This window comes from Pygocentrus nattereri, chromosome 23 (assembly GCF_015220715.1).
Source record: "Pygocentrus nattereri isolate fPygNat1 chromosome 23, fPygNat1.pri, whole genome shotgun sequence".
NCBI classification, from domain to species: domain Eukaryota; kingdom Metazoa; phylum Chordata; class Actinopteri; order Characiformes; family Serrasalmidae; genus Pygocentrus; species Pygocentrus nattereri.
Window position 1 is genome coordinate 7,836,140 of NC_051233.1, and position 12,920 is coordinate 7,849,059.

Genomic DNA, 12,920 nt, shown 5'->3' on the forward strand with positions numbered 1-12,920 from the left:
ATAAAGAACATGACGATAAAGAGAAATAAATGATAAATACATTTAAGTAAGAAAATGTTTAAAAAAAAAAATAGACAGTAAACTTCCAAAAAGAGGAAGTCAAAACTTTTTCCATAATTAGTCATTACGGAATGAATCAACCAATCATTGCAGTTTAGTGTTTTACCTTTTGTCATCAACTGAATCTGCATATTCAAGATTTCTCGAACCATAATTGGTGTAATGATATGAATGATGCTGGTGATTCAGCAAGCCTTGATGAGGTACTGTGGGATTTGTGCACAGTGGAGATGAGAATCATAGTATTGGGGTGAAGGGTAAAGATCAGATGCTGAAGGATTAAACATCTGTGTGTGTTTCAGCAGCAACAGAACCTTAGCTGACTCTGACAGCGTGCTGCCCTGGTGGTGATACAGCAGCAGTGCTACAGCCATCATTTTCTAGTTTACACACTGACGGCACTGATGTATAACATAACATAAGCGCTAACATACTACTCTAACAAGAATGTGGATCTTAAGTGCACGCTCGTTTCTGCACTAAATTTCCTAATTGCTCTCTTCACTGCTGACAGAGAAGCCATATTTTCTTTTGACTGGGTTTCAAGTTAAGTACTGAATCATCTCCAAGCAGAAACAAAGCTGAATATAAGGGCAGATCTACTTCTAAAAGAGAAGCAAGCAGGGAAGCTGTCGTTTCCCAGAGATACTTCACTGGAGGGCACTGCCAGAAGACATGAGTAAATGTTTCGAGAGCGTCTGAAGAGCAAAGTTTACCAGTGGAGTAAAGTCTCCAGTACAAGTCTCATTTGGAAGATCCGGTAAGGAGTTGAAATTTGTGTGCAAATTTTTAGTGATTCCGCTGATGAGCAACATTTTTTAGATGAAAAGAATATATTTTTCCAAATCAGATCCCAGTCCAGACCCGAGTCATCTACGGGTAGGTCATGGGTCCAGGGAGCGTTGTGTGCTTGTGTTGCTCACTGTCTTCATAGATTTGTTATCAGGGTATATTGGTACTCATGGAATAACTCTCAGCCAATCACATTATTCATATAATATAATGAATTTTACATATTGAGGGAAAACGGTAACGTGAAATTTGACCTGTGCAAAAATTCTAGCACATTTTCATTTATTTTTGTTTATTTATTATGTTTTTAATTATGTAAGTAAATAGAAAGTAAAGTGTGTAGTAAAATTTACATGATGTGTTGGCATCCATTCACTCAGCAACAAAGCATTCGTGGGCTGGAGGTTAGGGAGCCAGCCTTGCAACCGGGAGGTTGCCAGTTCGATCCCCTGAGCTGACAGTATGTGACCGAGGTGCCCCTGAGTAAGGCGCCTAACCCCCAACTGATCCCTGGGTGCTGCAGATATGGCCGCCCACTGCTCCGGGCAAGCGTGCTCACTGCCCCCTAGTGTGTGTCTTCATGAATGTGTATGTGGTGTTTCACTGCACGGATGGGTTACATTGCGGAGGTGAATTTCCCCATCGTGGGCCTAATAACAGTCACTTAATCTTAATCATTTGAGCAGGAGATTGGAAGTCTCTAGTGTAGGAAGTCTCTGAACAACTCATGGTTTGAGACAGATGAGCAACATGGGTATGTGGTTAGCACCATGCTAACTGGTGGAGTTTAAGCTTGTGGGTGAAAGGAGGAAAACGAACTTCTCCATTATTGTACCAACATGTTTTGTATATTTTTATTTATTAACTTATTTATTTCACAGATGGAAAGTTTTTCTAGCTCTGTTCTCTCACACTCTGCCTGCTATAAATTCACATCTATCCCAGCTGATCCTTTCACAGTCTCATTTCTGACCATTAATGGCAGTGATCCAGAGAATGTAATCCAATTACATTAGCTCAATCAATTATTCACTGGGGTGTGCGCAGAGCCTGGCTGTAATTTCAGAGTGGCTCTGAACACACCCCTCCCTTCTGGGACCGGCATGAATGGGGTTAGCAATCAATACAGAGCGACAGGAAAACCTTCTGTACAACAGAGCCTCCAGCATTCATTCAGTCTCGCTGTCTCTAAAGCTTCAGAGAGATCAGTGCTAGAGCCCAGGGCCAGGAGTAACACTGAACCAGCAAGGACACTCAGCCGCCATGACTCAGCTGATGGGGAGAAAGAGATTACATAACATACAGTACAGTAAAGTCAACAGACTACGTTTGTTTATTTAATGTCTAGTCAAAATGGCCATTAAGTACAAGCTATTCATTTTTTAGGCTCAGACAAAAAGAAAACATTTAACATAAACTTACACAGAAGCTTTCGAAATTAAATTCAGTATCAGCTGTTTTGAGTGTTCAGTGTGTGTGTCTTCCCCTTTATTACAGCTTCTGTTCTTTTCAAGAGACTCAGTTTCTCAAATCTGCAGACACACCTCCGAAGTTCAGTCTTAGAAGTTGGTTGATCATTTTCTGAAGTAATCAAACACATTCAGAGATGTTGAGGTCTGGACTCTGGGGTGGTCAGTCCATTGTTCAGCTTCTTTGTTTGATGTGTCCGTCTCCTTTTCTCAGTGAGGTTCTTTTTGTCAGCTACACATCCTTTCAGACCCGTAGCGCTGAGTCTTCTCGCAGTGGAAGGATGGACAGAAACACCTGTGGACGTTTTCAGATCTGAAGCAGCTTGATTCTCTCCTCTCTCTCAAAGATGAAAGCTTTAAGTGCTGCTTATCTGATGGGGGCACTTTTGTCTACCAGGTCTTCCAGGTGGTTGTTAGAAGTCCCGTTTTTACTCATGCTTTGGATAATTTGGATAATTAAGTTCCAGTTTTGTAAACTCTGCTCATTTTCCTTGGACTTTCTCCTTCCTGATGCAGTCTTCTTAATGGTTGTCTAAACTGGAAATGAAATAAATTATTTCTGTAAATAAACGATCTCTGACACTTGCACTCTATATATGAATACACATAATTTAATGAAGCATTGATTAGCCAAACCTGCTGTGTCACTGAAAATGCTTAAAACTTGCTTATTTTTTAAAGCAGGTCTTGCATGTGTTATTATTCTTAGTGTTTTCACTCTTGTTTTGAAGAAAATTTGTCCCAAAGTCTTAAAATCAGTGTGGAAGATTAATAATTGTCCCTGTTGTCACTCCAAGTGTGAAGTCATGCTTTGCTGTACATATGTGGACATGACAAACAACCTCTACCCTTCTAAACAGTCCCACAAATCAACACAGCTCAGCCTTTTTTGTGCTTTGCATTTTGCTGTGTAGATAAAGAACCTCAAGGCAACCTTGCGACCATGCCACCTCCATGACAAATAGAAACCGCTTAATGTTTTTAATAGCTTGGTGCCGTTTTACTGCAGCTTTGAACGTGGCTCATCTTGAACAACACTGCCCATAGTTCTGTGTTACCCTGGTGGGCTCTAAGTTCTAAAGGAGTTTCAGTATGAAGAACTAGTGGTTGAGATCCCATCATTGCTGAAGAGCACCAGAAAGAAAACCCCTTTAAAGGTCTGTGTTACACTGTGAACACAAAAAAGCTGAGATCATCTACAGCAGATTCTCTTTCAGGTTCACTTTAGCAGGACTAAGCTTGGGTCATTTACAAAGACTTATGTGAAAACACTCTAAAATAATGGTATGGAAAATTGTTTAAAAAAAAAAAATTAGAACTACGTAATTTTATAAATTCACCGGTTAATTAATGCTCTGTTGTTGTTGTTCCCGCAGTTGGTTTTGGGAGTGCTCCAGTTTTCGGCAGCCCCCCTGCTTTTGGGAGTCCTCCTGCGTTTGGAGGCTCGGCCACTTTCGGCGCCAACCCTGCTTTCAGCAACCCGATGGGCTCCTCACCAGGAAAAGTGTTTGGAGAGGGAACAGCTGCGGCCAGCGTTGGAGGATTTGGGTAAGAGTTTCCACAACTTGCGGAGATGCCAGTCATACGTAAAGAAACAGGTCGGAAATGAACTTTATTATTGATTTATATTAAATTGTTTATATAAAAATTATAAATATTAAGGCCCATATTATGGAGAGTCATGTTCCTGTGCTTTGTGGAATAAGTTTGAAGTTATATGTTTCGAAATAGGATAAAGAGAGGTTGGAAAACCAGTTCTGTAAAATAAATTACCAATTGGTTGAACGTCAGACTTCAAACCGACAAACTTTAGACCAAGCATCTTTTGCTTTGAGTGACCCTATACCTTGATTATTTTTCTGTTATTAAAAGAAAGGATTGAACTTTCTGTTTTGTCACTACTAAAATAGTCATGCCACTTTAGATTTTAGAGAGATTTTCCCAAATGTTTCACTCATGACTGTTTTGTGGAGCAGAAATGCTACACACTACATGACAAGCAAACACAGCTTTAACCAGCTGTACACACACCATAGTATTTTTATCAAAACCAAAAAACATTATCTAATATACATGATTTCAGATTCAGTAGTGACAATTCTTAGTATTAAATACTGATTTTCAGACTTTGGGAAACATTTGCAGTGGGATCTACCTGCTCACCATGTGCACTTCCAACTTTAAAATGCAGGGGCATGGCCACCGACTTAAAATTCTGGTTTTTTTTTGTTTTGTTTTGTTTAATAAAACAAAGTCTTTCAATGACTTTAAATGAACCAAAAACATCTTAAACATTGAAACCTACTCATAAAAATGTATTGTACAACTAAATAACAGAAATAACAGTTAATACAACTTCAAAATGTATCTTGTCATTCATGGTATGAAGATTGAATGACGATTTCTTAAGAAAATAAGATCTAAAGAGAATATTTGAGAAATTCTTAAGTTTTTCTTTCTGAGAATTGCACTTAAGTTCATGAGAATGTTCTTAAGTGTTTGTCTTCAAGTTTTTTTTCCTAAGAATGCGTTCTTGAATCTGACCCTAGGTTTTGAGATGGACACCTCCCAGTAGGAAATTCCCTTTAATGATGACATTGTGTATATTAAGCTTATTACTGTCTCTATTAATGCCTTGGATTCAAGTGGATTATCACATAATCCTTATAAATATCTCAGTTCTGAGCACTTCTTAAAAATGTTTTACTCTGGGAGCACAGTTTGAACTCTTGAGCACGTCTCCTCTGGCCATTAGACCAGCCATCTCTTGTGAGGTTTTGTGCAGTGTGTTTTAGGGTGGCAGGTAATCTGGTATCACCTCAGAGATGCATGCAGTTTTAAATTCATTGTTTTGTAATATCATGAAAAGTTATGGACTTAAGTTATGGACCTTAAGCCCGGCAATTCACACTGAAGTTATAAGGAGATTTTCAACTTAGACAGGCCTGCCAATCAGAACAGAGCTCATTTACATATATCAGTTTTAAAGGCACAGCCAAACACCTTAGCAACCACATGGGATAACAACAGTGCCTTAGAAACCAAATGGGATGTTATAGTAACAGATTCATCAGGCTGAGTTAATTTATTCACAAACTTTCTTCTTCTAGCTTCGTTGGTGTTGCTCTTTAGATGTATTTGTAGGTAAGATGTATTTTTGTCAGAACAGCTAATATTTCAGTTTTTAAGATAAAATAAATCTTAGATAGGATTGCTTGTCTTGTAAACGTGTACCTTAAGATGACAGCCAATCAGAACAGAGCTGAATTACATATATCAGTCTCAAATGGATGAAAAGAGGTTGGGAAATGTTCATGTAAAAGTGAGTTATGACAAAAATCACAAGAAAAATGTCGGAGGAAATGGGCCCTTTAGAAGAGAGAAATAACCCAGAGGATTATTCGATTAGATAGACACCCAACCTGCCAAGTAGATGCATTGTTATTGTATTCAGGGCTGCATAATACATTGTGAATCATTATTGTGATATTAGCCTCTGCACGAAATATTGCGCTATGCAAATGAGTGTCTGATAAACAGCAGAAATTTCAAATGCGTGCTGTTCGTATACGCTCCACTCAGTCTCGGCTTGCCTGTGAGAGTTCTGATGAATCACAGTAATTCACACAGTCCGACATATCTAACACATCATGCCGCAACATTTTAGCCTGTGTCACACAGCAGTATTAAATATAAAGGCAGATACTGCAGCTGCCATCTTTGTATTTATATTTACACAGGAGTCCATATATGAAAACTAAGCCGCAAAAAGGCTGTTTTGTTCCACCTGTTCAAGTTATGAATGAAATGATAAGGAGTGTTTTTGCTGTTTGAATGAGATACAATACAGGGCAGGCAATCAGAGCAGAGCTCATTTACATACATCAGTCAAGGCAAAGTAATGAAAACAATCTGTTTAATTCTAAGAGTTGGAGATATTGAAATAAATCAAACTATTTTTGAAAGATTAATGTGCACAAATGTCTTCTCAAGGACATCAAGGAAAATGTGAGATGTGCTCTTTAATTCATGACTGTTGCTCAGAGTTGGGTTTTAGGTCGTTTTTTTGTTTGTTTGTTTTGTTTTTTGTTTTGTTTTGTTTGTTTGGTTTTTTTTCTTTTTTGTTCCCTACACAGAATTTAAGAATTTAAGCCTATTAAATTTTTCAAACCATGCCAAATGGCGAGGTAAATCAAATGTATTAGGAAGGGCGTTCATCCTCTTATGGTGGGAAAGCTAAATCCATGTGAGTCACATAAAAACAACAAAAAAACACCTCCTCGAAGACCAATGTGTTCACTGTTTAACGAATGATGAAACCTTGATTCTTTGCTCCTGTCATTTAGAAAACAGGCATTTGCATAATTCACCTGCCAGAGAATTGAATATAGTGAATTAGAATTGAATAGTGAAGCAAATAGTAGCAGTGCCAATACTACAACCACTTTTTGTTTGTAATATTTCCATTTTTAATGTTATTTTTACATTTTTGTAAACATTTAGAGGCCCCTACTATAGAAAACTGAATTTGTTGCATCTTCCAAACATGGTTAAACCATATATGGAACCGGAGCTACAAAAACAATACATTTCAGATGCTTTCTGTGATGTCATAAAATCATTGCATTTACATATACACCCCTTTTCAGTGTACGGCAGTTCAGCCCTGCCCATCCACACTGAAGTTATAAGGAGTGTTTCAGCCCAGGTTGCTTCATGAATGAGGCACAGCCAGTCGAAACAGAGGCCATTTGTTACATGTGCCTTTGAGACTGATACATTTATATCAGTCTCAAAGGCACATCAGCAAAAACAGCTTAATTCTAGAATATAAAGAGGTTAAAAAAAGGTCAGAAAAAATCATTCTTTTTTTGGTACATAAACCTACACAAATCATGCAAAAATGAGTGAGAGAAAGATGAGTGAGATTAAATGATGAACAAAATCAGTCCACCAGCCCTTTAATATCACATCTGGTGGAAATTCTCCACCAGATTCCTCTATAGAGCTCAGCTGCGTGACCTTTTAATCTAAGACGATTCTAATGCTTTGGCATTCTTCACGATTGGCTTATTCTCCTGTATTCTCCCTCTCTGGCATCCTGGAGAGCCACGTGAAGGCGTTCAGGCCAGGCGATGCCAAGCCCACAGCGACGCCATGGGTGCAGAGGCTAGATTATAGGAAGATAATCCTGGGGTCATGTGCCTGGCTGTGATGCAGATTACGCTGGCACCCATATTACAACCCAGACACACACAAACACCTCAGCCTCGGGGAGATAAGAAACGGCCCATGTACGTCTGCGCTTTGTTGGGCACCACCGAAAACCGCCACTTTTTCTTCCCTCAATCTCTCCTGTGTTGTAATCTGGCTTGCCTGAGGCTTTCATGTGGTGATGAGGCTATAAAGGGGCAGCAGGCCCACAGGGCTTAGGGCATTTTTCCTGACTTAGTGCGGCTTCAGGCGCTTGTTATTTGTGTGAATTTACACTTCAGCTCACGTAAAAGCCCAAAAGTCTTAGCCTCAGGGGGAAGAAGCTTCCACCCTTCTTTTCTTTCACCCTCTTACTTGCCAGGGTATGTTTTGGTTTTTCCATCTGAATTTACGTTAACCAAATTGCAAGGTAAAGAAAAGGTGTTTCATGATCGTACACATGTTGCTATATACTTACAATTTACTGTTGAAAGCCAGAAAACTTGGACGTGCTTTGTATTATTTTATACAAATAGAGCAGATCACTGAAGAGATGCCGTTCTACTTTTAGTAGAAAAAAAAATTCAGCTGCTTTTATTATAAAGGTTTAAAATTACATCACCCATCTGTTTGACTGGAAAGAAGACCGTTAAATCTCTCAGCCCACCTTCTGAATGTAGCTTATGAAATATGAAATTTATGAAGAATATGATGTTTTGGAACCACCAGTGTTCTCAAGGAGTTGAAGAGGTTAAAGGGATTATATCCAGGGAATCAGACATTATTTGTTGCCCGAGCACCATCTTAGTGACCACTTGGGCTAACATCAACGGACTGGCAACAACTTAGCAAACACCTGGGGTACCATAGCAACAGCCAAACACCTTAGCAACCTCCTAGGATTCCATATCAGCAGCCTGGCAACATCTTTAAAAAACCATCTGGGCTGACATCAACGAACTAACGACAAATTAGTGACCACCTGGGATACCATAGCAACAGCCTAACACACCTTAGCCACCTCCTGGTTTTCCATAGCAGTGGCCAAGCAACATCTTACTGACCACCTGGGATAACATAGCAACACCTTAGCAACCGAATAAGATAACATGGCAACACCTTCGTCAAACTTTCCCCTTGGTTTGAAACTTCTCACTTCACTGGTGTTGGTTTTTAAATGGTTTTGTCAGTTAGACGTGTTTTTATCAGAACAGCCATACTTTTGTATAATTGAAATGTTTGTTTTTAAGCTAAAAGATATCTTAGTGTAGATTAAGAGGACGTTTCTATGCATTAGAGCAGCTCAGATTTGTATCGAACTATTATCGTGTGGAAAATTAGCCCCTTCTGAACAGCCGCGTCATCCCCGATAACAGCAGCACAGCCTCGATTTAGCACTGTCCTTGTTTAGCACCAGCAATCGTCCAGTTTGACCTATTAGTTGACAGGAAGGTCAGTGCCAAATATTGGCTCCCATATTGGGGTTGGAGGTGAATGGTATTTTTGTCCGGCCTTTCCGCCTGACACCTGTATTTGATAAAGGGGGAGGGGCTGATGTCTCTCTGGCTCTCTCTCTCTCTGGCTCTCTGGCTTTCTCTCTGGCTCTCTCTCTGGCTTTCTCTCTCTCTCTTTCTCTCTCTCTCTGGCTCTCTCTCTCTGGCTCTCTCTCTCTCTCTGGCTCTCTCTCTCTCTCTCTGTCGCTCTCTCTTTCTCTCTGTCGCTCTCTCTTTCTCTCTGTCGCTCTCTCTTTCTCTCTGTCGCTCTCTCTATCTCTCTGTCGCTCTCTCTTTCTCTCTGTCTCTCTCTCTCTCTCTCTGGCTCTCTCTTTCTCTCTGGCTCTCTCTCTCTCTCTGTCGCTCTCTCTTTCTCTCTGTCGCTCTCTCTTTCTCTCTGGCTCTCTCTCTCTCTGTCGCTCTCTCTTTCTCTCTGTCGCTCTCTCTTTCTCTCTGGCTCTCTCTCTTTCTCTCTGGCTCTCTCTCTTTCTCTCTGGCTCTCTCTCTCTCTCTCTCTCTGGCTCTCTCTCGCTCTCTCTCTCTCTCTCTCTCTCTCTCTCTCTCTCTCTCTCTCTCTCTGGCTCTCTCTCTCTCTGTCTCTCTCTCTCTCTCTCTCTGGCTCGCTCTCTCTCTCTCTCTGGCTCTCTGGCTTCTCTGGCTCTCTTCTGTCTCCTTCTATTCTCTTGATGTCTTTGTTGTAAGTTTTTAAATGATTAAAAACATTGTTCAGACTATTATTCAGGAGTATTTCTTTGGCTTATACATTTTAATACATACATTTATATGAAAGGTACTATGCAAAAGTATTAAATACAAGTTAATCAGTTTTCAGAAAATATTTATGAGGAGATATAAGTTAAACCACTTGGGTAAGGAAGAAGAAAGACAAAGGAATATGGGTATAATGACCTGGTAGGCACCAAAACTGTCTCAGCAGCACTTACATCTTTCAGAAATCAAGCTGCTTCAGATCTGAAAACATCCACAGGTGTTTTTGTCCATCCTTCCACTGTGAGAAGACAACTCAGCGCTATGAGTCTGAAAGGACATGTAGCTTTACTGAGAAAAGGAAATAGAAAAATGTTGTTGAGCACAGTTTCACATATGTAGTTGGAATTTCTTGAATGGTGAAAAACAGAAAACGCAACTTCTGAAACTGAACTTCAGAGGTCATCTGAAGGGTCATCTGAAGGCAACTGTCTATGCTGTGAAGATACGAGATGTGCAGCACTTGAAACTACGGATACTGGAAGCCTGCGCTAGCATTTCTTGCTATCAGTGTGTGAAGAGCGGGAGAAGAGGGCTGCGTTGACAATCCAACACAATGGGCAGCACTTTGAACACATTTTATAAGTGGTCAGAAACTTGTAAATAACTCATGAAAGCATAAAGTTACGTTAAAACCAAGCACACCATTTTTTTTCTTGTGAAATTCTCAGTAAGTCTGATGTGTCACACGACCCTCTTCCCACTGAAAAAACTAAAGTTGGATCCAAAATAGCCGACTTTAAAATGGCCGCCATGGTCGCCACCCATCTTGAAAAGTTTTCCCCCTCCCATATACTAATGTGCCACAAACAGGAAGTTAATATCACCAACCATTCCCATTTTATTTGGGTGTATCCATATAAATGGCCCACCCTGTACTTTAAAAAAAAAAAAGCATATCTTTGTCTTCTCTTGCAGGTTTGTCTCCCCATCCAGTGGCCCCACCTTCGGTGCTCTGGCTAATCAGAGCAACGCCCCGTCTTTCGGCAACCTGGCTCAACAGAACCCAGGGTTCGGAGCCCAGAGCACCGGCTTCTCGGCCTTTGGCTCTTCCGGAGGTGAGTTTCACACTGAAATGCCACATCGCCGTCTGCCTGAGTGATTGCTCTGTTTTCACTCTCAACAGCCATGGTAAAGTTTATAGGGTTTGTCTGAGCAGCAAGTAATGGACCGTCTAAAAGATTTAACACCTCTGGACTGTTTCCATGCACTAAATCCTTTCTCAGTCTCAGTATTTGGCAAAAATGGTGCTTTTAGAACTTTGTAACTTCTAGATTGTGATTGTTTTGATAAATTGTATAAAGCCCGCAGTCTTTATTGATTATATTAGAGTTCCTTTGTCTGTCTATTATTTTGATGATATCCAGTGTATTTTTTAGGTACATATCTGCTGATACCAAAGCCAGTATTATATGTATTCAGAGTTCAATAAATTCCTTGTAATAATAACATGAAATATAGGCCAGATCCATCCACCATGTTTGGTGGCAGTATAATTATGAAATCATCAGGCTTGCATAATTTTGACGCTTTATCAAATAATCTTTTTAGAATTATTGAAGATTATTGAAAACTACTAAACAATAAATGGCCTTTCAAAGATTGCAGAGCATACTGGAAAACGAATAGCGAGGAAGCCTCTAATAAGACTTACAATAAATAAATAAAAATGTTTTGCAGCAAAAATGTCAATAAATGGCTGTTCAGATCTTGTTTTGGTTCATTTTGGCAGTTTCAGCTTTTCAATCTGAGATCACACAGTCATGGATTTCTGGGCATATGTGATGGGACCAGACAGACTTAGACACCTCTAAACAGACCCACAAACAAACCCAACCCCCAAACAGCCCCAAGTGATTACTGTAAGGGGGTTTTCACACATAGTTCTCTTTAAATTAACTGTGAGATTGTCATACAAGGCAACCAGCTTCAGATGAACTTGGTGCTTTGTTTTCACAACAGACAATAGAGAATGAAGTCATGCATTATTCTGTAGTCTGAGTCATGCCCATATTGGGAACTCCGGGTCTAGGCTTTTTTTCCTCTTTGGCAAAAATATTTTGAAAATTTGAAAAAAATATTGAAAAAAGCCAATACTTTTTGGTGTAAACGTTTTTCAAGTGACTCATGATCCTCAATTACAAGGTAATTAAAGAGTCAAAATATGACTGTTGCTACATGCAAGCTAACACTGCTGCGCACTGAATCAACATCATACACCTGGCAACCTCCCCAAAATAGTTGTCAGATGTGATAGTTAAGTTGCTTTGGCAGTCAAAGTTCATAGATTTACTTTGTCTTTTGCTTTGCACGGGAGCGTTAGCTTGCTTGTAGCATTTGGCGGCTAAACACCCTATAATTGAGAGGACTCAAAGGTACTTGGGTGGAGAATGAACTCAAGACAGCACACATCTGGTTCAGAACTGGTTTACCAAAGGGTGAGAAGGCGGATTTTCAAAAATGCTGTTAATATTTCTCATAGAGGAAATTTGTCAGATTAACAGATCTGATTGGCTGAGCCACGTTCAGAGCAGTGGTGGAATACTGTAATGGTGCCTAGCTATTAAAAACCTTTAAACGGTTGCCATTGCTCATGTAATCTTTGATTAAAATCATTTTTATTGAAGAGTGTGTGTTGTTATATTCTATTATTTTATAATAGTTAATTATATTGCTACTCAGTTTTATGAAACGAGTGAGCCACTTGAGGGTGTGCATTACAGTGATTTTTGCACCGATTAACATTTTAACATTCAACACATTTTAACCATAAGATTAACGCATGGGCTCTCATGGCTTATTCCTTTAGTATGTTAGAGGTGCTACCTCTTCAGCAGGTCACACAAACCTACAGTCAGCTGCTCTCCTGAATATTATTTTTACCCTCCAAGTGCTGGAAGAGTAACTTTAACCATAAAACCAAAGGTGAAGCACACTGGAACAGTTTTGTTTTCACAATGCAAGAATTTATTGCACTACAAAACAAGTGTTTGTATATGCGCAGAAAACTGTGACTTGGAACTTTGAGACCACTTGAGACATTGAAAGTTTGAAAACGCCCTATGAATTTAAAATGATAATAAACATCATGCAAAACAATCACTGCTGCTTCATAGAGAAGATGAAATTTCATTTGTTTTTGATT

General features: G+C 39.6%; 1 protein-coding gene across 1 annotated transcript in view; it reads left to right on the forward strand.

The window, feature by feature from the left end:
* nup214 (nucleoporin 214) overlaps nt 1-12,920 on the forward strand; it is an 83,379-nt gene that overhangs the window by 65,250 nt on the left and 5,209 nt on the right. The window contains exons 31-32 of the mRNA XM_017702901.2: nt 3,698-3,869; nt 10,694-10,833. Coding sequence (XP_017558390.2) covers nt 3,698-3,869; nt 10,694-10,833 — 312 coding nt within the window. The remainder of the gene's footprint in view (nt 1-3,697; nt 3,870-10,693; nt 10,834-12,920) is intronic.